Genomic DNA, 25,419 nt, shown 5'->3' with positions numbered 1-25,419 from the left:
TGAAAGCAGCAACCTGATTGGTTGCCATGGGCAACCTCGCTTTTCCTGTGCACCAGTTTTGATATAACTCCATGGACACTTGTCAGGTATGCGGCACCATTATTTCAGCCATATTTGTATAGAGCTCCTTTATTGTTAGAACTGGCATTAGATATGTTTTTGACTGCATTGTTCTTTTGCCAATGTAATCCTGCTGTTATAGTTATACCGTTTTACTATATAACTATATAATACAACTGAGATACTGCTGCATTATACACGCTAGAGCTCAAATGACATCACTGCGCAAGTGCACATGCTATAATACAGACCATTGCGCCTGCGCACTAGCAACCGAATCTCCGCTGCATCTCATTCTATTGGATTTCTCCAGCTTACCATAGAGCGGACACTTCGTGTGTAGAGCGGCCATGTGAGTCACCAACGTTGCTTTAATAGAGAGGAGCAGGAAGAGATGGATCAGAAGTGAGGGGAGAGCTCGTCTCTGTTGCTGGTAAGCGGGTACCCGGCATCTGTTGCAGCATCCTCAGCCCCCCGCTTGTCTCGGGATAACACTGCGTGAATGAGCCAGGTACCCCTCTAAGTAACACGTGTGTGTCTATTGTCCTCTGTGAGCAGCCACTGACTTGTTACGGTGCGTTCTATGAATGAATGGGGGATGTGAGTGCTGTGTCTCACTCCAGCAGCCATTGTGTTCCTCTTAAAAAAAGGAAGTCTTGAGGTTCTGCTGCACATGGTGCAGTTTTCGTGATTTTTATGAATGTTTTAAGTTAATGGCTGTAGTCTTACTGCTGTGGTGTATTTGCTGGGTTTTGGTTGGTTGGAGATGATCGCTTTTGTCACCATTGACTAGTTCTCTGTATTATTGGTGGATTGTGCGCAATAATCGATATGTGTATCGCTCCAGTGAAATCCAAACGTAAGGTCCTGGCTATATCTCCCGATAGATATCTGCTTGATCGCTTACTATTATTAATAATATTTTGTCTGGCAGCCTGATATATGGCTGTAATCTGATGGTTATGTGACGGTCATTTGATTGGTCTAATATTTGTCAGCTGCATAAGACAATCTTGTATGAAGTAAATTTTTTGCTAGTCATTTAAAAAAAATGCTGTTTCCCATATGAAATCCTGCTAATCCGAGGAGGTCATCGCTGTGGTTGGTGATAAATCTTTGCGTCTTAGTTATTCATTCTTTAAATGCTATTCTGACATTTTGCCACATTTTAAACGTGGTGGATTTGTTTGTTATAAAGTGCTAGTTAAAGTGTTTTCAAAACCCCATTCACACATAGAGACCCAGTTATCTCTCCTGACACGACTGTTTTAGTAAACCTTTTGTATTAATCATTCTGGAGCATCTTATCTTTCAACTGTATTGTGTCGTTCCTCTATTATTCCTCCTAGAAGGGTATTCATTGACAACTGGGCTACCATTACCCTTGTCTATAGGGTTTATCACTACACAGTGACACGTTGTCCGTGTGGCGGGACACCCCTTATTGACAAGGGTAATGGCAATATCCATTATTGAAGTTATTCGGACATTTCCAGGATGAGTAACAGTGGAACGGTGTAAAGTAGTACTAAAAAAAAGATGTGTAAGAATTATTTAATGGGGAATACAAGTATGAGGTCCTGTTCACATCATGTTTTTTTTGGCCTACAATTACCATATGAACTTACAGTGGCATCTGTCACCCATATTATGATATTTCACGATGTATACATTTAACAGATGCCTGTGATGTAGGCCATACAGTGGAATATGTCACCCATAGGCTCAGGTGTTAAAAAAAGTGCTTGTATACATTTATTTTTTTTGTTTTTTTTACGGGATCCTTTTGTATGGGATAGTGTAATCTAAAAAAAAAAAAGTATACTAACATACCAGCCTGGCGGAGGCCAGGTATGGATAATGTGGCCGGAGTCTAGAACTGAAACTACAAGAAGGAAAAACATGAAGTGATCAGACTCTTTCCAACCTGGTGTGAATTGAGTGGAACGCCGAGCTTTAGCGCTTGTGCTGAAATTTCCTTTAAGACCAAGTAGCAGATAAGTGTAATCTATACTCTCCCTGCGTCCACATGTTGTGGCTCAGGATGTGACATGTAAATGCCGTCACACTATGTAAAGTGGTTTTCTGGAATTAAAATCCTAACTCCTGTTTAAAATGACAAACCAGAAACTTGTGTGTTTTGTGTCTAGGCAAATACCCTGCGAGGCTGGAAGCTTCTGCTACATTGTTTCCGCTTCTCCCACATGTTACCAAACAGTGAAGAAATGTCCTGATCAGGAAAGACTCTCTTTCTTCCAATTTAAAATGTAACTGCCCGGTCATGCCGCTTTTTATCCACTTGGGTGTTTTATGATTTATTGTAAACCTTGGGAAATCATGAAGTGATAGCCTGTCCTCAGTATGAACCCATTTACTGAGCTGTTATCAGACAGATTATTTGTCCTCATCAGATCCTCCTCATTATTTCTATAGGTCAATCTGACATTGCGCTGACAGTAGGTCAGGTAGGTACACTGCAGAGATTTCTACCTGTCTTATCAGGTAGATAGTGTATCTCTGTATGGAAATTATATGTAATGTGTTTGGGATAAAAACCTCCACCTCTGTCCAGATAAAGGTGTAACGCACCAATGATCCAACAGGATGAGGTTACGTCTGCGTTATCTTGTATACAGCGTCACGTGGCGATTATAGTACAGCGATAGTGAACTCTTAAGTACAGCACACACCCATTGCTGATAGTTACACAACCACTTTCATATCTGACTGGCTGCTGTATTTTTTTGCATGTGTTTTTTGTATTAATATATGCCCCTAATAGTGCTGATACGACAAAGGATGGCCTTCATCACCCATGCCACGTCCATCAATTTATAGTACGGGTTATATATCCGGTTATTGTGTTGTCTTTTATTTTTGTCCTTTACAAAGGTGTCAGGGTAAGGTAGTGCAATAAATAAGTTATGGTCACACTAAAAAATTACCTACATATTCGGTTACCTATACTTGTCATATAAGCTTTTTAAAAGTTGTGACAAATTTTATAAAGTGTTATGTAAGGTTTTCAAAATATGCCCTGGACACTATTTTGCAACAGTTCCCCCAACCTATCTTAAATACTCTAATACCAAAGCAACAACTATTTTGCCCTGTCAGTTGTACATGTGGTTGCTGCGGCCAATTGCATGGGTTACCCTTAATATCAGACTTTACTCGCGAATCAACGCACCGAACCTACATAGAGATGGAGTGAACATCACACTACACATTATATAAGAAACGTATAAAAATTCCAATTTTATTGAGTCACTTTAACAATGCATGCAATAAGCTGTGAATAGAGAATAAGTCACACCGTTACTGACCAGACCCAGTTATCGCCGGTGAGTTTATAAATATAAGTGAATAGATGAGCTAATCGAGAACAACGTTATCTGGACCCAAAAAAATGAACAAATGTTAAATATAAGATCGTGGATTATAAACCCATGTACACATGCCACTCTCCTACCTGGATGTACCGCGAGTTTCATGGGTATAGGTGTCCTTAGGTCGCATCCGCAGAGGGCAGATGATGTGTGTGTGTATATGTATATATATATATATATATATATATACACACTGTATCTCTCATTGGTATTTTAGTCTGTTGTGATTTTTCTTTGAAGGTCCATATTTTATATAGAGTCATTTTTGATAATCCAGGTACTGTATATTCTCTTACGGTTCTTTCTAACACTATTAAGTGTAGGCTCTGTGGTTTTTTTCAGAGTAAAAATATCTGCAGGCTTCTTCTTAGTGCCCGACCCAGAGGCCGGCTGCCAGCGTCCTGTGTTTGCTTAGTTTGGTCACATGTTCAGTACAGGATGTAATTGTGTCAAGCAAACTTCTACCTCACTGTCTATGTGTCCTGACTTGCTTACAGCCCATACACTTCTCCTGACTGTGTTATTTTCTCTCTTTCCCCCTCCCCCATATTTTATTTCTTCCAATTTTTAAGGACAGTTATTCGACAATGTCGGAGGAAGACTGTCGTGTTTTGCGAAGTCGTCGCTTCGTCTCTAAGCCTATGGTATCCCCAGAAAAAGATGATGTGATAAGAAGATCCGATGGGGACAGACCATTAAGGACCCTTAGTAATGGTAAGGGAGGCTAATTTAACTTTATGTAGAATTGTGGCTTTGAGGCTCTGTTTACACCTAGTGTGTTCTTTATGTTCAGTGTATTTACCAGGAATATAATCGTGTGTGTGTAATATATATATATATATATATATATATATATATATAATATGTGAATTGCTCCAATGTATGCAAACTTGTGCCATACTGTTACATATGGCTTAAATAAAATCAAAAAAACACCCATATACCATTCAGTATAGCTTGTATATATTTTTTTTTTGGTGTGTGTGTGGGGCCTCCCTATATTGAAAAGCTTTATCAACTCTGCTTTTTAACATGCTCGAGGGGGTGGTGTGTGTGTGTGTGTGTGTGTGTGTGTGTGTGGGGGGGGGGGGGGGTCACGGAAGACTACTACCCATACGTATGCCAAAAGGACTCTTTGTGTAAGCCCCATTCTATGGTGTGGACAAGTTAGTTGAGATTTTTTTTTCCCCCATATACCCTGAACATGCACCACGCAGGTGTTACGTTTTTCTATTAATATGGGGTTTAATAACATTTCTATTCTATACTTAGCATTTATTTAATCCAGCATCGGTGAGATCCTTGTTGTGACATTCTGGATTATTCATTAGTCTTGTTGATGATCGGCGCTTGTTTAGCTCCATTTAGCAATCCTTGAACTGTATGGGGGCTAACAAACTCCTTTTTCCCTCCTAGGGTTGTCACAATACCAGAATTTGGACTTCGATACCGATACTTATTGTAGTATCATGATTCTCTATACCAAAATGATACTTTGCCAACAATAAAAAAAAAAACAAACTCAAATATAAAGCACCGTTCCGTTATTATTTTTTTTATCTAAGACTTGGGGTGTTTTCAATTTTGAACCTCACATTAATAGTAATTAACCCCATCATGTACCCACACAATAACCAAATGTTGCCTATTATGTCTGTGAGGTACTTGATGGGATCATTGTCTATAATCCTTATAGGAAGTGATCCCGCCATGTAACTCAAACATTAACCCAATGCTGGCCATTATGGCTGAGTTACATGATTGGGTTTATTACTATTAAAGGGAACCGGTCACCAGCATTTCACCTATTGACCTCTACTCACCGCTGCTGTGAAAAGTTCATTGCCGTTATCCCCTCTCCTAAACTCATCCTGTAAATAACGGTCTGCAAACATATTGCGCCTTTTATGATCTGGCAGTCTCGTTCTTTCCTTCTATGCCGACCCTGACTGACGAAATCTCGTCTGAGATAGCGCGCATGCGCCCGTCATGTATGTTCCGACACCCTTCACTGCTTTATCCGGGCCTCAAGTCACGTTACTGCGCATGCGCTGCTATGGTGTCCCGTTTGTGCGCACGCACCAGAACAGGACATCGATGCGCAAGCACAGGATTTCGTGTGTGCTGGAGGAATGCGAGGAGCTGTCAATCAAGATTAAGGAGGCGGAGTTAACTTGGAAAGGCTTGAGGAATGAAGATATGACTCTTTTATGCTAATTAGCATACGGTGCTGGAACACTAAACTGAATACTAAAGCTACAGAGCCGACTTAGAAGATAATTGTAGGTTACATAAATTATTTTTTCACCCACTTAAACCAGCAATACCTGGTGGAAGAGGTGACAGGTTCCCTTTTATTGTGAGGCTTATGGAGGTTCAAAATTGATAACACCATGTGCCCTGTAGATGGTGCTGCTCATAGTGCCCCCTGGAGATAGTGTCACTCACAGGGCCCACTAAATAAAATAAGCATTACATACTCCCCTGCCTTCATTCCCATGTTGTCCTCCAACGGTGCACGCCTAGTCTATTCTTAATGCAGGTGGTGCGATGACGTCACATCACTGATCGTTCCCTTGCCACTCAAGCACTAGAAATTGCTCAATTGAATCCACGTCCTAAGGATGCGGATACATTTAAGTGCAGTGGGACCAGGTCGGACACTGGTTCCGCAAACCTGATATTTAAACAACTGGTTCGGGAGAGCTGGCCGGATTGCACTACTGTCTGCTGCGAAGCTGTGTGGCCGCACAACTTTGTATTGAAACCCGTTAACTTATGGTATTAAACAGCTTGCCCCTGGCACATTATCAAAATAGCATCAAAAGTTTGATGCAGCGTGCAACATTAGTCCCCATTCAGTTTGCATCATTGTCGGCAGTTCATCTCCTATTTAGACGGGGAGATGTGTTGCTGAAAACTATGATTTTTAGGACCACTTAGGAGGTGCAATCAGCCAACGGTTGCTTGTTCGTGTGCGGATTACTGGCCCCTTTTTCACGTGTTCTGTTCCCCGATCATTGCCACGTGTAAAAGTACCTTAAGTAGCCGGAACCCTCCTGCTACAAAACAGTGATGTTTAGATGGAGAAGGGAAGAAGGAACGTCAAAATCCATGTATCCCTCAGCAGGCTAATTAATGACCGTGTGTAGTGACTTATGGAATCTATAGGCAGTTGTCTACAGCCAGGAACAATTTTGAATTCCTGCGGCTTCATTGTTGGTATAAGTCAGTAATGAACAGCTCGCCAGTAAATCCCTTGGAAAACACAGTGGACTTGATGGGTGGAGAGAATCGCTGTGGTGCAGGGATTTGATCAAAGAAACCAAAATCCAGCACTCCGTGGCATTGGAACTTGTAGCTTTAGGATCTGTGCACATCTTGTTTTGGCCCTATGCTTAGAGTATACGTTGGGACCCACGGACATGCTAAATGTATCCATAGGGCTCCTTTTAGCCTGACTGAGGCCGAAAAAGTTTAGTTCTGGCCTCTGTCAGGCTGTTGCTAGTATAGGTTTATTTTTGAACCTGGGAGCTTATGGGCATTTGACGTATACGTCATGGGCTTTTCAATAGCCTTTCATGATTTATATGTTAAATGAATATTATTATAGACTATGGGCAACGTATTTGTTAAACGGATGGATGTCCAAACAAAGCTTTAAGTCTTACTGCCGTAGAATGAAGAAATGAAAACCCGGCAATGTCTGACTGGGGTAACTTGGTCGCACCATTGGAAATGGAACATTGGGACTTGGGGTGTTGGAAAAAAAGCCTTTTTTAAATGTGTCAATATTACAGCTATGTGAAACCAGATGGAATAGTTTGCTGCAGGATCTCATAGATTCTGTTGCAGATAATGTAGTCGCCTAATATTCTGTAGCTTCACATCAGAGACCCTTTAAAACTATTTTTCAATTATTTATAGTGTAAGGGTATGTTCACACACAATTTACGGACGTAATTCGGGCATTTTAGCCCCGAATTACGTCTGAAAATGCGCCTCAATAGCGTCGGCAAACATCTGCCCAGTCATTTGAAAGGGTCTTACGATGTTCTGTTCAGACGGTCATTTTTTTTTACGCCCCGCTGTCAAAAGGCGGGGCGTAAAAAGTGTCATGTCACTTCTTCAGACGTAAATGGAGCCGTTTTCCATGGAAAACCAGCTCCAGTTACATCCGTATTGGACGCGGCGTTCAAGCGCCTGCACATGCCGTTACGGCTGAAATGACGGGGCTGTTTTCTCCTGAAAACAGCCCCGTAATTTTGGCCGTTACGGACGCTGTAGTGTGAACATACCCTAACACTCCAAACCATTCCTTATTTGAACCCATTGAAATTGTTCTGCTGCATTACACAACTGGCTATTACACTGATCAAGCATCTGGTACATTGTAACGGAAATGTTACTGGGTTCTTCTGATTCCTGCCATGCTGACATGTTCTGTTTTGACCAGTCCGTTACTTATTAACGCCGCTATTTAGTATTTCTGTAGATTGCAGCATTTGAACTCTTATCTTCTATTTTTGTGTCCGGAAGATATCTGTGATTTCCAAAATGATTGCAAAATGTTTTATGAAACTGAGCAACTTGTGCAAACTTCCTGCCCTGGACAAACTGAGCTTGATCATTTTCGACTTGTTTTCTTTTTATAGTAAAACTTCACATTTTGTTCCACTCGGTTAATAAGTTCAGGCAGTGCTGGGTAAATAGAAAATACTGCAGCTAGTGCCACCTTATGTTGTGAAACAGCGGACTTTCAGTTGCCAGTAAAGTTGACTATTGATATTTAATTACTTGCCAATACTCTTTATCATCCCTCTGACTACTGGTGAGTTGCTGCTTCTCTCCAGACCAAACCTATAGATTGAGAGCAAAAGGCATCTGATCAGATCTTCGTCTACCCCAATATCAGATGTTGGGGGGGGGGGGGACGGACGGACTAGAGATCCTCTTAGACTTCATTTACATCTGCGTCAATGTCACATTCCGACGTTCCGTTGCAGCTTTCCGTCGGGACGAGACCCTGACCGAAATGGAAACCATACTTTTTCGTTTCCATTACCATTGATTTTAATGGTGACTGATCCGGTGCCGATGGTTTCCGTTTGTGTCTGTCGGGACGGAGCCCTAGCGCAGATGTGAACGAAGCCTTAGACAGTTGGCTGTGACTGTCTCAAGAGGGTCCTCCAACTAAAGCCGGTCCACCATACAGAAAGCCAGGGACAGTGTCGTAAATTATCATTTTCGAAGCCATTATATTTAGGTGAGTGAGAGGACGTTTGTTTTAATGACTATATAATTGCTTTCTCTGAACGTCCTCCCATTTCTTATTATAGGGCGTCTGCTTTCTGCTGCTTTTTGTTTTTGGTGGGGCTGACTGCCATGTGACATTAATGATCTTGCTTCCTGTCATCCATACAGTCATTCTCTTACTAAGCGTTTCACCATGATGACGTCACCGTGACAGTTTTATAATGGTCCTCAGGCTGAACTCTAGTAAACTCCTAGGGAAATGTGGAGCAGTGTTGACTCCTTAGGAGTAGTTTGTGGAAATTAGTAGGAGGGTGGAATACATATTCATTGCTACCGTCTCCGTCATGATTACATATTGTGGAATAGAGATTGGACTATTACTATACAGACAGACTGAGTGAAATTTCGAACACTTTGTTTAGAAATGAATCCCAGAGAATGAAGAATCTCCTCTCTGGAGAGAGAACCTGACCTTTAGGCCTCATTTACACGAGCGTGTGCATTTTGCGCACGCAAAAAAACGCAGCGTTTTGCGTGCGCAAAAGGCACTTGACAGCTCCGTGTGTCATCAGTGTATGATGCGCGGCTGCATGATTTTTGCGCAGCTGCCATCATAGAGATGAGGCTAGTCTACGTCAGTCACTGTCCAGGGTGCTGAAAGAGCTAACTGATCGGCAGTAACTCTTTCAGCACCCTCGACAGTGAATTCCGATCACAATATACACCAACCTGTGAATACAAAAAAGACGTTCATACTTACCAAGAAGTTCCTGCTTCCTCCAGTCCGGTCTCCCGGCCGTTGCCTTGGTGACGCGTCCCTCTCGACATCCGGCCCCACTTCCCAGGATGACGTGGCAGTCCATGTGACCGCTGCAGCCTGTGATTGGCTGCAGCTGTCACTTGGACTGAATTGTCATCCCGGGAGGTCAGACTGGAGGAGTCATAGGTAAGTCAGAACTTTTTTTTTTTTTTTTTTTATTTTTTACAGGTTCATGTATATTGGGATCGGAAGTCACTGTCCAGGGTGCTGAACCAGTTTAACTCTTTCAGCACCGTGGACAGTGACTGTCTCCTGACGTCGCATACCGGAATTTTTTTTGCCAGGTTCGGTCAAAACGAGTTCGGTTGAACCCGGTGAAGTTCGGTTCGCTCATCTCTAAGACACTCCGTTTGGATGTTTGTAAACAGAAAAGCACGTGGTGCTTTTCTGTTTACATTCAGAGTTTGACAGCTCTTGCGCGAATCACGCAGTTCGCACAGAAGTGCTTCCGTGCGACCTTCGTGGTTTTCACGCACCCATTGACTTCAATGGGTGCGTGATGCGCGAAAAACGCAGAAATTTAGAACATGTCGTGAGTTTTTTTTTTTTTTTTCAGCGCACTCACGCTGAGCAAAACTCACGGACTGTCTGCATGCCCCCATAGACTTGTATAGGTCCGTGCGACCCGCGTGAAAAGCACGCGCGTTACACGGACGTATATCACGCTCGTGTAAATCCGGCCTTAAAGCGATCCTGCAGAAATAGAAAAAACAACAATGCAACACCTGTCCATGGGTTGTCTAGTACTGCAGCTCTGCTTCATTGATGTAAGTGGAGCTAAGCTGCAATACCATAAACAACCTGTGGACAGGTGTGGTGCTGTTTTTAGAAGAAAGCCGACTTGTTTTTATAATCTTGGACATTCCCTTTAACTCTGTGGTACCCCTCTTCTAGCTGTGTAGGAACTCGCATGAAGTTCTGCAAAGTTAGGCCCCTTTCACACTGCGTTTCCCTTGCTTATTTGGTGCATACGTCAAATGTACCCATACTGACAAAATTTTCTTTTGGCTTTCGTCGTGCGGTATACCTCAAGGATACAGCTTTTTATTTTGTTTTTCTTCTCCATTTGAGGCATGACGCTGTATGTCATCAGTCAGTTATCCATTGAATGTTTACATAGTTGGCTTTTCATGATGTATCCATTAAATAGATCCCACACTAGTCTGTGGATTTTGAGTCCTCCTTTTGTTAGGATATATTTTAGGCACCATGTCAGGTTTGAAGAGGTCTTGTGGTGCCAAAACAGGGGAAACCCCTGAGTGACCCCATTTTGGAAACTGCACCCCTCAAGGAATATTTCTAGGGGTATAGTTAGCATTTTGACCCCACATGTTTTTTGCAGAACTTATTGGGATTAGGCTGTGAAATTGAAAAATCTAATTTTTTTTCATTTAATAATAAAATGTAGTTTTAGCTCCATATATTTTAATTTTCACAATAAAGGAGAAAAACTCTTCTGAGCACAGCAATACCCCATATGTGGCAATAAACTGCTGTTTGGACACATGGCAGGGCTTAGAAAGGAAGGAGCACCATTTGACTTTTGGAGCTCAAGTTTCATTGGAATGGTTTGTGGCGCCATGTCACATTTGCGAAGCCCCATTAGGGGCCAAACAGTGCAAACCCCGCAAAAGTGACCCCCATTTGGGAAACTACAACACCCATGGAATTTATCTAGCGCTATAGTGAGCATTTTAACCCCAGTGGGTTTTTTTTTTTTTAGGTTATTTTCGCAGCATTGGCCCACAACGGCAGGGCTCTGGGTTCAAATTGTAAAACATAACCCCAAGTAGTGAAACCCCCCCCCCCCTTTTATTTTATTTTTTTTTTAAACTGCACCCCTTCAAGGCATTTTTAAGGGGTGTAATGAGCATTTTGACCCCGCATTTTTTTTTATTTTATTATTTTAGAAATGAATGCTCAGTGGATTGCAATTTTCCCCATGTATATGCTGTTTTTAGTGCACAATATGTTGTGCCCAGTTCGTGCCACTGAAGACAAATACCTCAAACTGTTAAGCAAGTTCTCCTGGGTACGGTGATGCCATATATGTGGACATAAACTACTGTTTGGGCACGCTGTAGGGTTCAGAAGGGAGGGAGTGCCATTTGGCTTGGGAGTGCAGATTTTGGTTGGTAGTTCTGTTTGAAATAAAAGCAATACGCCAGTTTAAAATGTGGGGGTATATGCAGGCTGTGCGGAGTACGTCAGGGTATAATAATGGGGTAAATTAATTAATAATCCCAGATATGTGGCACTGATAAATGCCACCCAATCTTATCCGCATTTGGAACGCTCTGCACATTTTGTGGTGCCATGTTCTGAGAGCCAGAACTCTATATATATATATATATATATATATATATATATTTTTTTTTTTTCTCCACCGGAGCTGTGAGGGTTTATTTGTTGCAGTAGTTATGAGCACCGTTTTGGGGTACATGCGTTTTTTTTTTTTTTTTGTTTTTGTTTTGTTCACTTTTTTTTTTTTTTTTGGTTTTTTTTCCTTCATTCAAGGTGACCAAAAACCTGCAATTCTGAATTATATTTTTTTTACGGCGTTCACCGTGCACTATAAATGACATATTTACTTTTATTTTGCGTGTCGATACGATTACGGCAATATCATATGTATATAGGTTTTGGGTTTTTTATGTTTAGCAGCGTCTGCACATTAAAATTACTTTTGTTTCAAATTAATTTTTTTGTCACCCTAAAAAACTATATTTTTTTTTCCGTCAAAAAAGCTGTGGAGGTCTTGGGTTGTAGTTTTTAATGGTATAATTTTGGGGTACATGCAATTTTAAGATCACTTTTTTTATTCTGTTTTGCGAGAGGTTGTGACCAAAAAACAGCAATTCTGGATTTGATTCTTATTCATTCATGGTGTTCACCGTGCAGGTAAAATAGCGTGATGCTTTTATAGTTTGGGTCGACAGACCTGGAGGGGCATGTGTGTGTAACTTGAAACTTCTATTTATACCCCCCCCCCCACCACTTCAAGGCAATGAAGCCCTGATCGCTATTCTAATACACTGCACTACATAGTGCAGTGTATTAGAGCTGTCGGCTATTCACTGACAGCAAGCCTTGCCATCTTGCTAGGATTGACATCTCCTTGGCAACCATCGGGCGCAATCTAACCACCTAAAGGCAGCGAGCCTAGTTCTGGCCGTTACAGCAGGATGTCGGCTGTGACAAACATCTGACACCCGTGGCTAATGGTGCAGGCTCAGCTTCTGTTAACCCACCACGTAACTACGTGATTTTGTGGAAAGGGGTTAAAAAGGATCTGTCGCTAGTGTCACTAGTTTAGTAATGCCCAATCTCCTAGCTAATCTAATAGGTGCTGACACACTGATAATGCTAGTGAAAATTGTGTCCCCAAAAATTTATTTTAAAAGTTTTTTTTACTTTTTTTTTTTTTTTTTTTTTTCTTCTAAATATGTAAGTGAGCCTATACTAAGACGAGTGGGTATGAACACCAGCGATTTCTCCTGAGGTGGAGCCACCTCACAGCCTCTGACCTGTCCTATCGGCATGAAGCGGCTTCACACAGTGTGAGGGTATGTTCACACGCAAACTCAAAAAACGTCTAAAAATACAGAGCTATTTTCAAGCGAAATCCGCTCCTGATTTTCAGACGTTTTTTAAAGCCACTTTCGATTTTCGCTGCGTTTTTTACGGCCGTTTTTGGAAAGGTTTTCAATGGTCTATAAAAAAAGGCTCCAAAAACTTCCCAAGAAGTGACGTGCACTTTTTCGCGGCCGTTTTTCACAACGGGCGCGTAAAAAAAAAAATGGCCCGTCGGAACAGAAGACAGTTTTTCCCCATTGCAATCAATGGGCAGATGTTTGGAGGCGTTCTGCTTCCGATTTTACGGCCCGAAAGTAGCCAGTGTGAACATACCCTGAGAGACTCAGGCGGGAGGCAAGTGGGAGCACTTAAACAGCCGTATCTCTGGCTGTGGACCACAGCTGAACAGTGGATTCTGATCTTTCATATGGCACCAGGATCACTGGTTCTAGCTGTGAAACAGCCGGAGATATCACCAGTCGAAAACGCAGTTGCAAATGGAAGCTGTATGATCACGCTGTTATTAGTATAGTAGAAATAGACATGGACCGCACATCCACTTTGATCTATAGCTGGTAGGCAAAGCTGTATAATCCTGAAAATGAGGTTCTTTGTTAAGATTTTGATCAAATTGTATAATGCCACTTCACGGCAACCTCTTTAAAGTGAGTCCCTACTCTATCGGTTGCTGCACCGCTTGGCGGTCACTGCCACTACAACAATGCTCTCACAGAGGGAGCAACCCAGAGTTCTAAAAGCACCCATGCTGCCAGGCCACGCTAAGCCTCCTTGGCACTGAGCCCCCCCCCCCCCACTTCTAATTTTAATTCCCTAATTAAAATCACCTGGGCCAAATGTGTGGAGCGCTGGTACCAAGTAAAACAAAAAACTATATGATCACGCTGTGTTGCTGGGCAAGGAAGGGGGACAAGCTGGATGCTGATTGGACAGCGCCATACCGAAAACCTTACACCGCCCAGAGTGAAAAGAAAGAGTTGCCTCTCATTTGGCAAGTATAGCCAAATAAGCATATTTAGAAAAATTCTCATAACTACAAATAAATGTTTTTGAAAATAAATGACCCTGTAGTTATCAGCATCAAAGCGCCTATTAAATTAATTAGGAGATGGAACATTCATAAACTAGGGACAGAGTCTATTTAAGCATCCGTCTTCGCGTCCGTTTAACTTTGGCGCTTTTCCCTGCATATACTTCAAACGGAGACCATAAAACGCAGTGTGAAAGGGGCCGAACGCAGATATTTGTGGTGCTGTAGCGTTGAACATTTTGCTTCAACTTGACACCGGCAAACATTAAAGACTAGTGCGAGTACCAGCAGCTAGAAATGTGGGGGTTCCATGGTTTTGCAACATGGATCACTTGCGTTGATCTTCGCCTGTGTTTAATATCATTATCCATTCTGTCCGTAGTGATCCAGTAGATCAGTTTAGTCTGACCTGCAATTTTCTTTCTAAACCACTAGGCGATAGAATTGTTCAGAAGGTTTTGAAGTGTTTCATTACTGAAGTTGTAGTTTGTGCATCGTGCTGTCTAAGCACAATTTGCACGACACAAAATACAACATGTAGTTCCCGTGTTTTTTTTTTTTATATAATTTTTTTTTTCTCTTCCCCCTCCTTTTCTTTCAATGGGTAAACAGATATGGGCTTGTTCCTCACAATAGACCTGTAGGACAGAGTATAAACGCTGTGGAGTTGTATCTGATTCTGTACCGTTTTACAGTACCTCCATCCTTTCCATTTTCCATACAGGCGCCCTGACAATTCTTCTTTTTTTTTTTTTTTTTCCCGTTTTCTTGTGATGTGAGCATCTTTTAAAATCCAGGGTTAAGCTGTGACCTTCAATGGAAAATGACAAATTGAAATGCTTGTCTTGTGTACCAGAAGCTACACAGTGTAACCTTGTCACGAAAACCGTAGATGTACCAAAGGCAAGGACAGCCTGTCCTCTCACTATTGGGAAACAAACATTTGATAGGGGGTTCTTTTTATGTTTAGAATTTTATTCTGTGTACGGTGAATATAATGCTAGTCCGTTCTGGAGACACACAGTTTGTCAAATACTATTTCCCTGCAGAATTGTGAGGCATGAAGAACACGGCACCTTGCAAATAAATAGATAACGTGTCAGATCAGTATTTGGGCTTGTAATAAGTACAGAGCTTTATAAAAGATTGTAATCTCATTTATTCAGACTTCTATGTGTACATTTTTTTTTTTTTTTGGTCTTTCGGGACTGAAAACATGAAAAATAAAGTTCCGATCACAGGGAAAGACAAGCTTTTGCATTAATATTAAATCTTACAAAAAACAGGAAGCTAACTGTTTTACACACCGCCTTTGGTAAACATTTGGATATTTTGGGTAGATGTTCATCGTGCATGTTTTTACGCCATGTATTTTTAAGGTTGTTTTACTCTGTTAGTGTAATAAAAGAAAAACTACACATTTTAAGCCATAACATTGCAGCAAAATGGTACGGTGTGGCCGCTGTTAGCGGTAAAAACAAAAAAAGGAATTAAATCAGCGACATGTGAATACAGTTTAAGGATCTCCGCGACTTTGACAGGGGCCAAATTCTGGCAGGATGAGAGTATCTCCAACATGGCATATCTTGTGGGGGTATTCCTGGTATGAAGTGGTTAGTAACTACCAAAGGACGACAAACTGTGAACCGTCAACATGGGTGCCCGAGGCTCATTGATGCCTGTAGAGTGAAGGCTACCACACAGAAAAGCTACTGTAAGGCTATATTGGCATTGCGTTTTGGCCTTACATTTAGCTTATACATAGGGAAATCTCCCGACATACGTGCTAATTGTGTCCATAGTGCTCCATTAGCCCAATGAAGGCCAAAACTGTATTTTTGGCCTCCCACGAGCTGGTATACGTCAGCATAACTTTTTTTGATGGAAAATCCTAGTAGATTAGGCTTTTCCATCCTGAGGGATCCCGCTAAATTAGTCTGTGGTGCAGTATACTTGGGAGCCTATGATGACGTATGACTCCAGTGTGGCTGGTACGGGGAATATTGGGGGTGGGTGTAGGAAATCTGATTCATTCATTTAAAGGAGCAATCCAGGCAAAATTGTAACTGGGCTATTCCCACCTGAGATATTTATGGAATATCCACAGGTTTGGGAGTCCAGGCAGGTGGAACGCTAGCCGTGTATGCGTGTGAATGACTCCATTGTAGCTTATGGGATATGTAAAATGCTCAACTGTTCTGGTAGCTCTCATAAACTGCAATGAAGATCACCATGTTCATCTTTTTTGTGGAATGCCCATCTAGATCGGGGGACCCCCATCCTCCCGATAGGTGGGAATCTCAGAATTAGAAACCCCCCCCCCCCCATCTTCTACTTGCGCCATAAACGTCTCAGTCTCTGTTTTTTTTATTTTTTATTGTAGCCCTTGGGAGTAGTTCAACCGTACAATGTAGCCCTTGGACTAGAAAAGTTTGTGCATCCCTGCCCTAATGGCAGTGGCCTCTCTCAGCAGGATAATGCGCCCTGCCACACTGCAAAAATTGCTCAAATGGTTTGAACGTGACGACAAAGTTTGAGGTGTTGATTTGGCCTCCAAATTCCCCAGGTCTCGATCCAATTGAGCATCTGTGGGAATCGCTGGAAAATAAAATCCAATCCATGGAGGCACCACCTCACAACTTAAAGGATCTGCTGCTAACGTCTTAGTGCCAGACCCCACAGGACATCGTCAGAGGTATTCTAGCGTCCATTCCTTTGATGGGTCAGAGCTGTTTTGGTGGCAGGAGGGGCGTTTAAACAATATTAGACAGGTAATTTTAGTGATGTGTGTATTAGTGATTTAATGCCCTTGTGATAATGAGCTTTGAGGAGACTTGATGTCGATTAATCCGCAAAATTTTAGCCTCGTTTGTTTTCAATTAAACGCAGTTCTTTTTGTTTTCTTTCTGCACAATGAAATGAGCCGGAAAACAAGTAAAATGATAAAAATGCCAACAAGGTTGCTATGATGACTACATAGCTAAAGGTGGAACTTCCTTTTAATGAATTTCTACTAATTTTGATCTTGATTGTTTGGTGTCAGAGTTCTGATGTACTGTAATCATCTGAAAAAACGGCAAAATGATTAAATGAAGCTTTAGGAAAACTTCTCCATCCACTGGGTCATGTCATCCTCCCGCCTGCTGCAAGAAAGCCAGATATTTCTTTGCTTATCACCTTCTGTAGCCTCTAAGTTGCTGTGTCTTTGGCTTTTTTTTTTTTTTTTATTGGTACTATTTGCTAATGTTCAGTGACCGGACTTGTGCTTTCTTACTGGCAGGTTTTATGGACTTGGAGCATGTGATCAACAGAAAAATGGAATTGAAAAGAAAAGCAGAGGTAAACTAATGTCCCATGGCTCTTTTGACCTACAGTACATACTCACTGACCCGAGAGTAGCCGTGTTCAGCTTGTTCATCTGTTAGTTTCTTATTAATGTATAGAACATTAACAGACACATGGAAGTTTTAAATTTATCCTACTAGTTTTAGCTGCATTTTGACGTCAGGAGATCTTTTTGGCAGGCTCTATGAACTTGGACCCCCATGGTCACTAGAAAGGAACACACCTTCCCAAGTCTGTGTGGTACCACACTCTCTCTGGATCTCAATGCCAATGTTGACTGTGCTGCCAAAGGGATAAATGGGACTAATACTCCATATTCTTACCTTGGAGGACTCCAGGTCCGAAGAGCACCACTTTATAGGTTCAGTAATCCGTTGGGGTCCTATATTCGCTCTTCCTCGCTTTTGCCCTTACACTATTATTCCGCTTAGAAATTTAGGGCTAAACTGACAACAGGGTATAATCAGTGGGGTGGGTGTCCCTGCACTGATTGGACAGTGTCAGTCTAAGTGAGAATTTAGGGACACACCTCTGACACTGAGACCGTTAACACCCAGTTGTCAATTTATTTCTATGAGGAATTACACAATGCTGAGTTCTAAGAAAACATGTTCCAAAATTGTCGTCATTTCATGAAGGAATAACCGTATTTACTGAAATAGACATGTAAGAAGAGGTGACGGGTCTTTTTTATTTTTTTTATTTTTTTTTTTAATATCCAGATAATGGTTAAAGCCACATTCTCAACGGCTTATCTGCCATTTTATTCTATATCTTCAAATTCTTGTTTTTCCAGGTTTTAAAGAGTGAATTGATGAAGGAAGTAGACATTCACTTTAATGAGTTTGTTAACAACTTTATAGAAGAATCTACTGCTTTAGAAGCCTCTTCTGCTTCTACCAACTGCTACCCTGGAAATGCTGAGCAAGACGGCCATAAAGTCAGGTAATGTTAGCATCGTTACTATGTGCACCTGATCGTTACATAAATAATTTTATATCTATACTGTGCAGCGTTTTTCCACAACTGCCTAAAACGTTTGCAAAGTAAGAATGATTTAAATAGTGTTAATTGTATTTTGATAACTGATGGAAAAAAAAAGAATGAAGAGAAATCTAAATCAAAGCAATATTTAGTGTGACCACCCTTTACCTTCAAAACGGCATCAATACTTCTAGGTACACTTGCGTTAAGTAATTTATTTTGTAGTATTATTCTCAGATGTATGATTAGCCAATTATACTAAACAGGTGATCATTTTTATATGTAGGTTGAAACCGTAATTTACTGTAACAAACATCTGTGTAGCAGGCTTAAAACTGGGCAAAGAACAGCTGTTCAGAAAAGTCTGGCCTAAAGTGGTCTGCATGGAAGAATTGTGGCCAAAAAGCCGTACCTTCGATGTGAAAACCAGGCTAAGCGACTCAACTATGCGTTAACAATAAAAAAAAAAAGAGGAACTGGGGTGCAAAAAAAATATGGCGGCAGGCGCTCTGGACTGAGTAAAAATGTGAAATATTTGGCTGCAACAGCAGGTTGTTCGCTAGAGAGCGGTACAATCATGTCTGCGTGAAGCGATCGTTTGATGCTGCATTTCATCAAATTGAGTTTGGGGTCTGATAAGGATTAATGGTGTCCTTTATCTGCCTGTATTTCGCGGCATTCTTAAAGAGGCTCTGTCACCAGATTATAAGTGCCCTATCTCCTACATAATCTGATCGGCGCTGTAATGTAGAGAACAGTGGTTTTTATTTTCAAGAAACTATCATTTTTGAGCAAGTTATGAACAATTTTAGATTTATGCTAATTCGTTTCTTAATGCCCAACTGGGCGTTTTGTAACTTTTTACCAAGTGGGCGTTGTAAAGAGGTGTATGTATACTTCTCTTCATTCCAGCCCAGCTTCTTTCACTGCACAGTGTGATCTCGCGAGATCACACTGTGCTGTCACATACTCCCACAGTAACTTTACCGAAGTATCTTGAGAGTGAATAGACATCGCCTCCAGCCAGGATTTGATGTGTATTTACACTCCAGACACTTCGGTAACGTTTCTGTGGGACTTACTCACAGCACGATCTCGCGATATCTCTCTGTGCTGTGAGTACAGCTAAACATGAATGAAGAGAAATGTTTCATGCTGATTGGTCAGCGTCATACACTTTTTTTTTTTCTCTTTACAACGCCCACTTGGTCAAAAGTTAAAAGCCCAGTTGGGCATTAAGAAACTAATTGGCATAAATCTAATTGTTCGTAACTTGATCAAAAATTATCGTTTTTCAAAATAAAAAACACTTATCTACATTACAGCGCCAATCAGATTATGTAGGAGTGACCGAGCCTCTTCAAACCATCATGCAATACCATGAGGGAGGCATCTGATTGGCTCCAAACTTATTCTGCAGCAGGACAACGACCCCAAACATACAGCCAAATGTCATTAAGAGATCTTCAGTGTAAAGAACAACAAGAAGCCCTGGAAGTGATGATATGGCCCCCACAGAGCCCTGATCTTAACAGTCTGGGATTACATGAAGAGACAGAAGGATTTGAGGAAGCGACATCCACAGAAGATCTGTGGTTAGTTCTCAAAGATGTTTGGAATAACCTCTCTGCCGAGCTCCTTCAAAAACTGTGCTAGAAGAATTGATGCTGTTTTGAAGGCAAAGGGTGGGCACACCAAATAATTTGATTTAGATTTTTCTTCTGTTCATTCACTTTGCATTTTGTTAATTGATAAAAGAACCACTATTAACACTTCTATTTTTGAAAGCATTCTTTCTTTGCAGCGTTTTTCCCCGCAACTGCCTAAGACTTTTGCACAGTTTGTGTGTGTGTGTGTGTGTGTGTGTGTGTATATACATATAATTACACACAATCACATTGTTTACTCATGTTCTATTTATTTTTTTAAAGCCGGTCATTCAGTGTGATTTGCAACTTTATAAATAGTTTTTATTAAGACAATTTTAACTTTTTGAGATACAGCTGCTCTGTATTCTCTATACAGAGCAGCTGTATAGTTCGCTATGACCTGAATCTGTCTGTCCCGCAGACCTGATAGGTTCAGTGTTAGCAGGTCACACACAGGATCCACCTGTCATCTATCACATCTAAGATCATGATTTTAGATGTGATGGGTAACAGGTGGATCGGATCCTGCGTGTCCAACACACGCAGGACCCGCTGTCACTAAACCCACAGACCTGATAAGGGCAGCATTTAGCGAACTATATAGCTGCTTTTGTATAGAGCATACAGAGCAGCTGTATCAATAAGTAAAACAAATTTTTAATAAAAACTATTTATAAAGTTGCAACAAATCACACTGAATGACCTTATTAAAAAAATATATATCCCTTTTCCTAGCCTCAGGCCCCACTAAGCTGGGCTTTTTCTCAAGCTTGGCATCTATCTATCTATCTTTATCTATATCCATCTATCCCATCTTTCTCCTCCAGAAAGATTTATATACATATAATTGTATCAGCTCTTTCTATGATCTCCACCTATATTGCTCCTTTTTGTTGGTTGTCTTCTCTGCATTCGCAAAAATCAAGGTATAAGGGCCTGTTCACATAGTCGTCGGGGTTCCATCAGACCTTTTGCGGCGGAGGAACCCATCAACAGAAAGACAAACGGGATCCTTTGCTTCCCTTTTGCATTACCATTCATTTCAATGCTAATGCTACTGTTGCAAATGGTTTCCGTTTGTCTCCGTTCCATAAGGTCGACTGGAGCAGCTGGTCGGTGCAGGGTTTGGGTGTCTGACTCACACCGATGATATGCTGATGACCTATCCGGTGGATAGGTTATCAGTTGTCCAGTAGTGGATAACCCCTTTAACAACCTTTCTTACGCCCTGCTCACCCAGTTTTTTGCAGATAGAAGAAATCTTCAGAATACCTTCTGGAATTTTGAGGCTGACTTTGAACTCATGCAATTACAAAAAAAAAGCGAAACCGTGGCAAGAAAGCACATGCCACTTTTTTTTTTTTTTTTCTTTCCTCCACGAGCGGCCAGAAGCCACACTAGAAAATTAAACTTTGCGGGCTTCAGAGTTGAAATATTCCAGCCTTCCTTGCTAGTTCAATGTCTGTATAAAGCTTACTCTGGTGACATGCATTCTGGGAAGTGTAGTTCTTACAACCGTCACTGTACAGTGGTCTGATTTATGAATACCTTACTCTCCCACTGCATTATTGGAGTTCAGTACATATATCAAACAATCTTGTTTCCAATAACAACCAGTAGAGTTGTGAATGTTGCTCCAGACTGTAATACAAGCTGTCGCTTGGTATCAGTACAAAAATAAGTAATGCAATGTATCTAGAAATACACTCCATTGTATAACTAATATATAAATTGAAAATGTTGTTCAATGGGTGAATTCAAAATACATTATAAATTGATGACTTTTTTTAGTATTTCACCTTTCGACCTTCATTTTTTAGCTTTTATGTATAGATGTAAAAAGTTGAATAACCATGTAAGTACATTAGCAATTACAGGATCGGTAGAGTGCCTGGTAGTAGAACTGCCATATAACTCACACACTCTGCAAATAAGACTTTGTCATATCACTTTGATATGCCATAGATGTGCATTATGACTTTTTTTTTATTTAATTTTTTTTATATAGTGATGATCCTATGTTTCTGACAAATTTTTTTTTATTTCACAGGACACTGAAATCCCCACCTGACCATGGAAAGACATATGTATCAAGACGTTCTATACTAGAGTAAGCGAAGAACCTGTTTGGTTTGTGTACATGTTCTCATGTAAAGGCTGTTACGAAGTACTTGTTCTTTACACTGGAATCTTTTCATAGCGCTCAGTGATCTGTATGTGGGTAGCCACATACGCTGGATTTATTTCTCTTGGTTCCTTCTAGATTAGGGCACCATGACGACAACAACTGGTTGACCAGCAATCCGAGTAAAATAGCTACCTCAGTGTTTTTTCTCTCCCCCCCCCCCCCCCCCCCCCCCCCCCATGAAGAAAGCTTGTGCTCGCTAAGGTGTTGTTGCAATTTCACCTAGACTGAGAAGGGACCAAATGTCTTAGGCTTCATTCACATCTGCGTGAGGGCTCTGTTCCATCGGAACGAAGCCTTGACTGACCGAAACGGAAACCACAGGTTTCTTTTTCCTTCACCATTGATTTTCAGTGGTGACGGATCCGGTGCCAATGGTTTCAGTTTGTGTCGGTTGTGCAAGGGTTCAATCGTTTTGACTACGGTATTCATTCAGTCAAATCGACGTAACTCTTGCACAACTGACACAAACGGAAGCCATTGGCACCGGATCCTCTACCATTGAAATCAATGGTGATGGAAACTGAAACCTATGGCTTCTATCAGTCAGGGCAAGTCAAAGTCTGAACTGAGCCCTGACGCAGATGTGAATGAAGCCTTTGTGGAGCCCTAGCTGTTCTTTTGTCTGCAATGTTGCTCTCCGCATGAAGCAGTTGACCTGATTGTTTTCTACTTGTGTGTTTTTTCCCGTTTACATGGGTAGATGTGCTGCCTGCTACCATTTTTGTGGCCGCATAATAGGTGTGCTCAGCCAACAAACTTGTTTGCTCGTTCATCCGCTGATCGCTGCCGTGTCTACACCGTGCATTGATCGGGAACGAACGTTTATACAAATATTCGCCCGTGTAAAAGGGCCTTTAGTTGGCCAGTTTCGCTATTTTTTTTATTGACCGAGAAATGCCCGGTCTAAAGTGTCAATATTACATCAGTGAGAAAAGAGGCTGAAATATAATGAACAGGTTTTCTACTCTAATATTGAATTGTGTTAATGACCGTGATAAAATAAAAGTAGTTTTCGCATTACAAACCTTTACAACTATGTGCAGATGACTTGTTGATCATCCATCATGTTTTATTACAGTGAACTCTTCGAAGTCAATCACTTTCGCACCATCTACCACATGTTTATTGCTCTCCTCATCCTCTTCATCCTCAGTACAGTGGTTGTGGATTGCATTGACCAGGGCAGGTGAGTTGGGGTGTGTGGGTGTTTAATACCAATTTTGTTTTGTTTTTTTTATTCCTATTTTTACATCTTAACATATTTTAACGGACACATAACGGAAATAACTGCAAATGCTTTGCTAAGTTACTTTAATTTACTTTTTATTTTTTAAATGCTGTTTTATCTGTACTCTGCTGTCAGAATGTGACATAACCGCTTATATTTAACTATGTAACTGGCATTTGGTCTCCCACATTACTCTGCTCTCTGGTAATAGAAAACCAGCAGAGTGCGTTGGATCCTTAGTTGTGAGCTTTTTTTCATTTATTTTTTTACAAAATAAGGCCTCATGCACACAACCATATAACAAATCTGTAGAAACTCTGCGTTTTACGGACCTCCAATTTCACAGATAGGTTTCTAATTCATACAGACGGGGAAAAAAAACTGGCGTACGCAGCATTTTTATTGCTATAGTCCCAATTCTGCAGGATGCCGAGCTCCTATCTCTCCGCATTTATTGGTTGCTTTCTCTAGTGATTGGGGTATTTTTTATACTATGCACTGTTCTGTACAAGACTAACTTCTAGAATGATATTGGCTCAGCTGACCTATTCCACCCCCCCCCCCCAGCCACAATAGAATGAGAACTCGTGGCTGATAAGTCATCAGAATTCGTTTTTTTTTTTTTACCGCGATCTAATTACTATGGCCAGGTTTTGCAAGAGTTTCTCCAGACTGGTGTGTGTTCTGTGTTGTACACTGCTGGGCATGCATGCCGTTTGCTTGACTTGAAGGATACAGCGCCAAGGCCAGTTTTATAAAAAGATCATGCTATTAATAGACAAGACTGAAGATCCTTGACTCCTCATTTTATAACCGGTTTATTTGCACTACACTTTGATAAGTTTCTTCTATTGACTTGATTGTTAAACCAAAGTCACGTAGTTAGAACGCATAACACATGTACCATACATTTTGAATACAAATTAGTGTCTGTTTTATTTTTTTTCTCCTATGAAAAAACCTAACCTTTTCACTAGTTTGTCTCCCATGGTTCTCCTTTACTTCCGGTCACCGTACCGAATATGTAGGCAGGGCTGTGGGTTTCTCCCGACCTGCTGCTGCCTCTTCCACAATTCCCTAGCACAGCGTTACGTCTGTCGTCTAATTCCCAGTGTTCCCTGGCTCCTCCCACACAGTTGGTGGTTTACTGCGCATGCTCAGCTTCTCGTTGATTTCTATGTGTTCCATTTGAAGTCAACAGAGCTAGTAGAAGGCTTTGGATGCAGCCAAGCATGTGCAGAAACCAGCAGAGCGCAACTCTGTGATTACGGGCAATAGAAATGTCCTGAGCATGTTCCTGAAAGTAGAGTGTCCAGGGACCAGGAGCAGTGTGGAATCCTGGCTTTAGACTCCCGTCCTGAAAAGTAGACATGGGCCAAATGTATTTAGCCATTTCTAAAATGGTTGTAAAATTCCTTAAAGTTAAAAATATTGCAATGTAGTTTTTGTTTTTAAGAAGGCCTTTTATTAAGGGCATCTGTGGTAATAGAAAAACCCCTTTAAATAAACTTCCATTTGAGATGGCTACAGCTGAGACCAAGCATCCTGGAGTTCTGAAATCTGTTCTGTGACCATTCAGGCAGTTCTATTGAGTGTCACATCAAATGTAGGACTAAGGCCTCATGCACACGACCGTAAAAACTCCCGTTATTACGGGTCGTAATTACGACCCGTAATAATGGGCTCATAGACTTCTATTGGCGACGGGTGCCTTCCCGTTTTCTCACGGGAAGGTGCCCGTGACGTTGAAAAAGATAGAACATGTCCTATTTCAGGCCGTAATAACGGCACGGACAGTCCATAGAAGTCTATGGAGCTCTCGTAATGACGGGTGGCTACATGTGTGCACCCGTCATTACGGCAGCGTTGCTAAGCG

The 25,419-nt window shown here is 41.3% G+C and overlaps 1 protein-coding gene across 6 annotated transcripts in view; it reads left to right on the top strand.

The window, feature by feature from the left end:
* The first annotated feature begins 364 nt into the window (after nucleotides 1–364).
* The window catches only part of SOAT1 (sterol O-acyltransferase 1), a 34,979-nt gene continuing 9,924 nt past the window's right edge, over nucleotides 365–25,419 (top strand). For 2 of the 6 annotated variants that reach the window (XM_075833157.1, XM_075833156.1), the window contains exons 1-6: nucleotides 365–571; nucleotides 4,022–4,163; nucleotides 17,430–17,488; nucleotides 18,291–18,439; nucleotides 22,178–22,237; nucleotides 23,394–23,501. In XM_075833157.1, coding sequence (XP_075689272.1) covers nucleotides 563–571; nucleotides 4,022–4,163; nucleotides 17,430–17,488; nucleotides 18,291–18,439; nucleotides 22,178–22,237; nucleotides 23,394–23,501 — 527 coding nt within the window. In that variant the 5' untranslated portion in view covers nucleotides 365–562. Of the gene's footprint in view, nucleotides 572–2,451; nucleotides 2,526–4,021; nucleotides 4,164–17,429; nucleotides 17,489–18,290; nucleotides 18,440–22,177; nucleotides 22,238–23,393; nucleotides 23,502–25,419 lie in introns of those variants that run through there. The other 4 variants (XM_075833160.1, XM_075833158.1, XM_075833159.1 and 1 more) reach the window with 4 other exon arrangements.

The sequence above is a fragment of the Rhinoderma darwinii genome, chromosome 7 (genome assembly GCF_050947455.1).
Source record: "Rhinoderma darwinii isolate aRhiDar2 chromosome 7, aRhiDar2.hap1, whole genome shotgun sequence".
Lineage (NCBI taxonomy): Eukaryota > Metazoa > Chordata > Amphibia > Anura > Rhinodermatidae > Rhinoderma > Rhinoderma darwinii.
The sequence above is the reverse complement of the archived record's forward strand: the minus strand, read 5'-3'. Positions and strand labels throughout refer to the sequence as shown.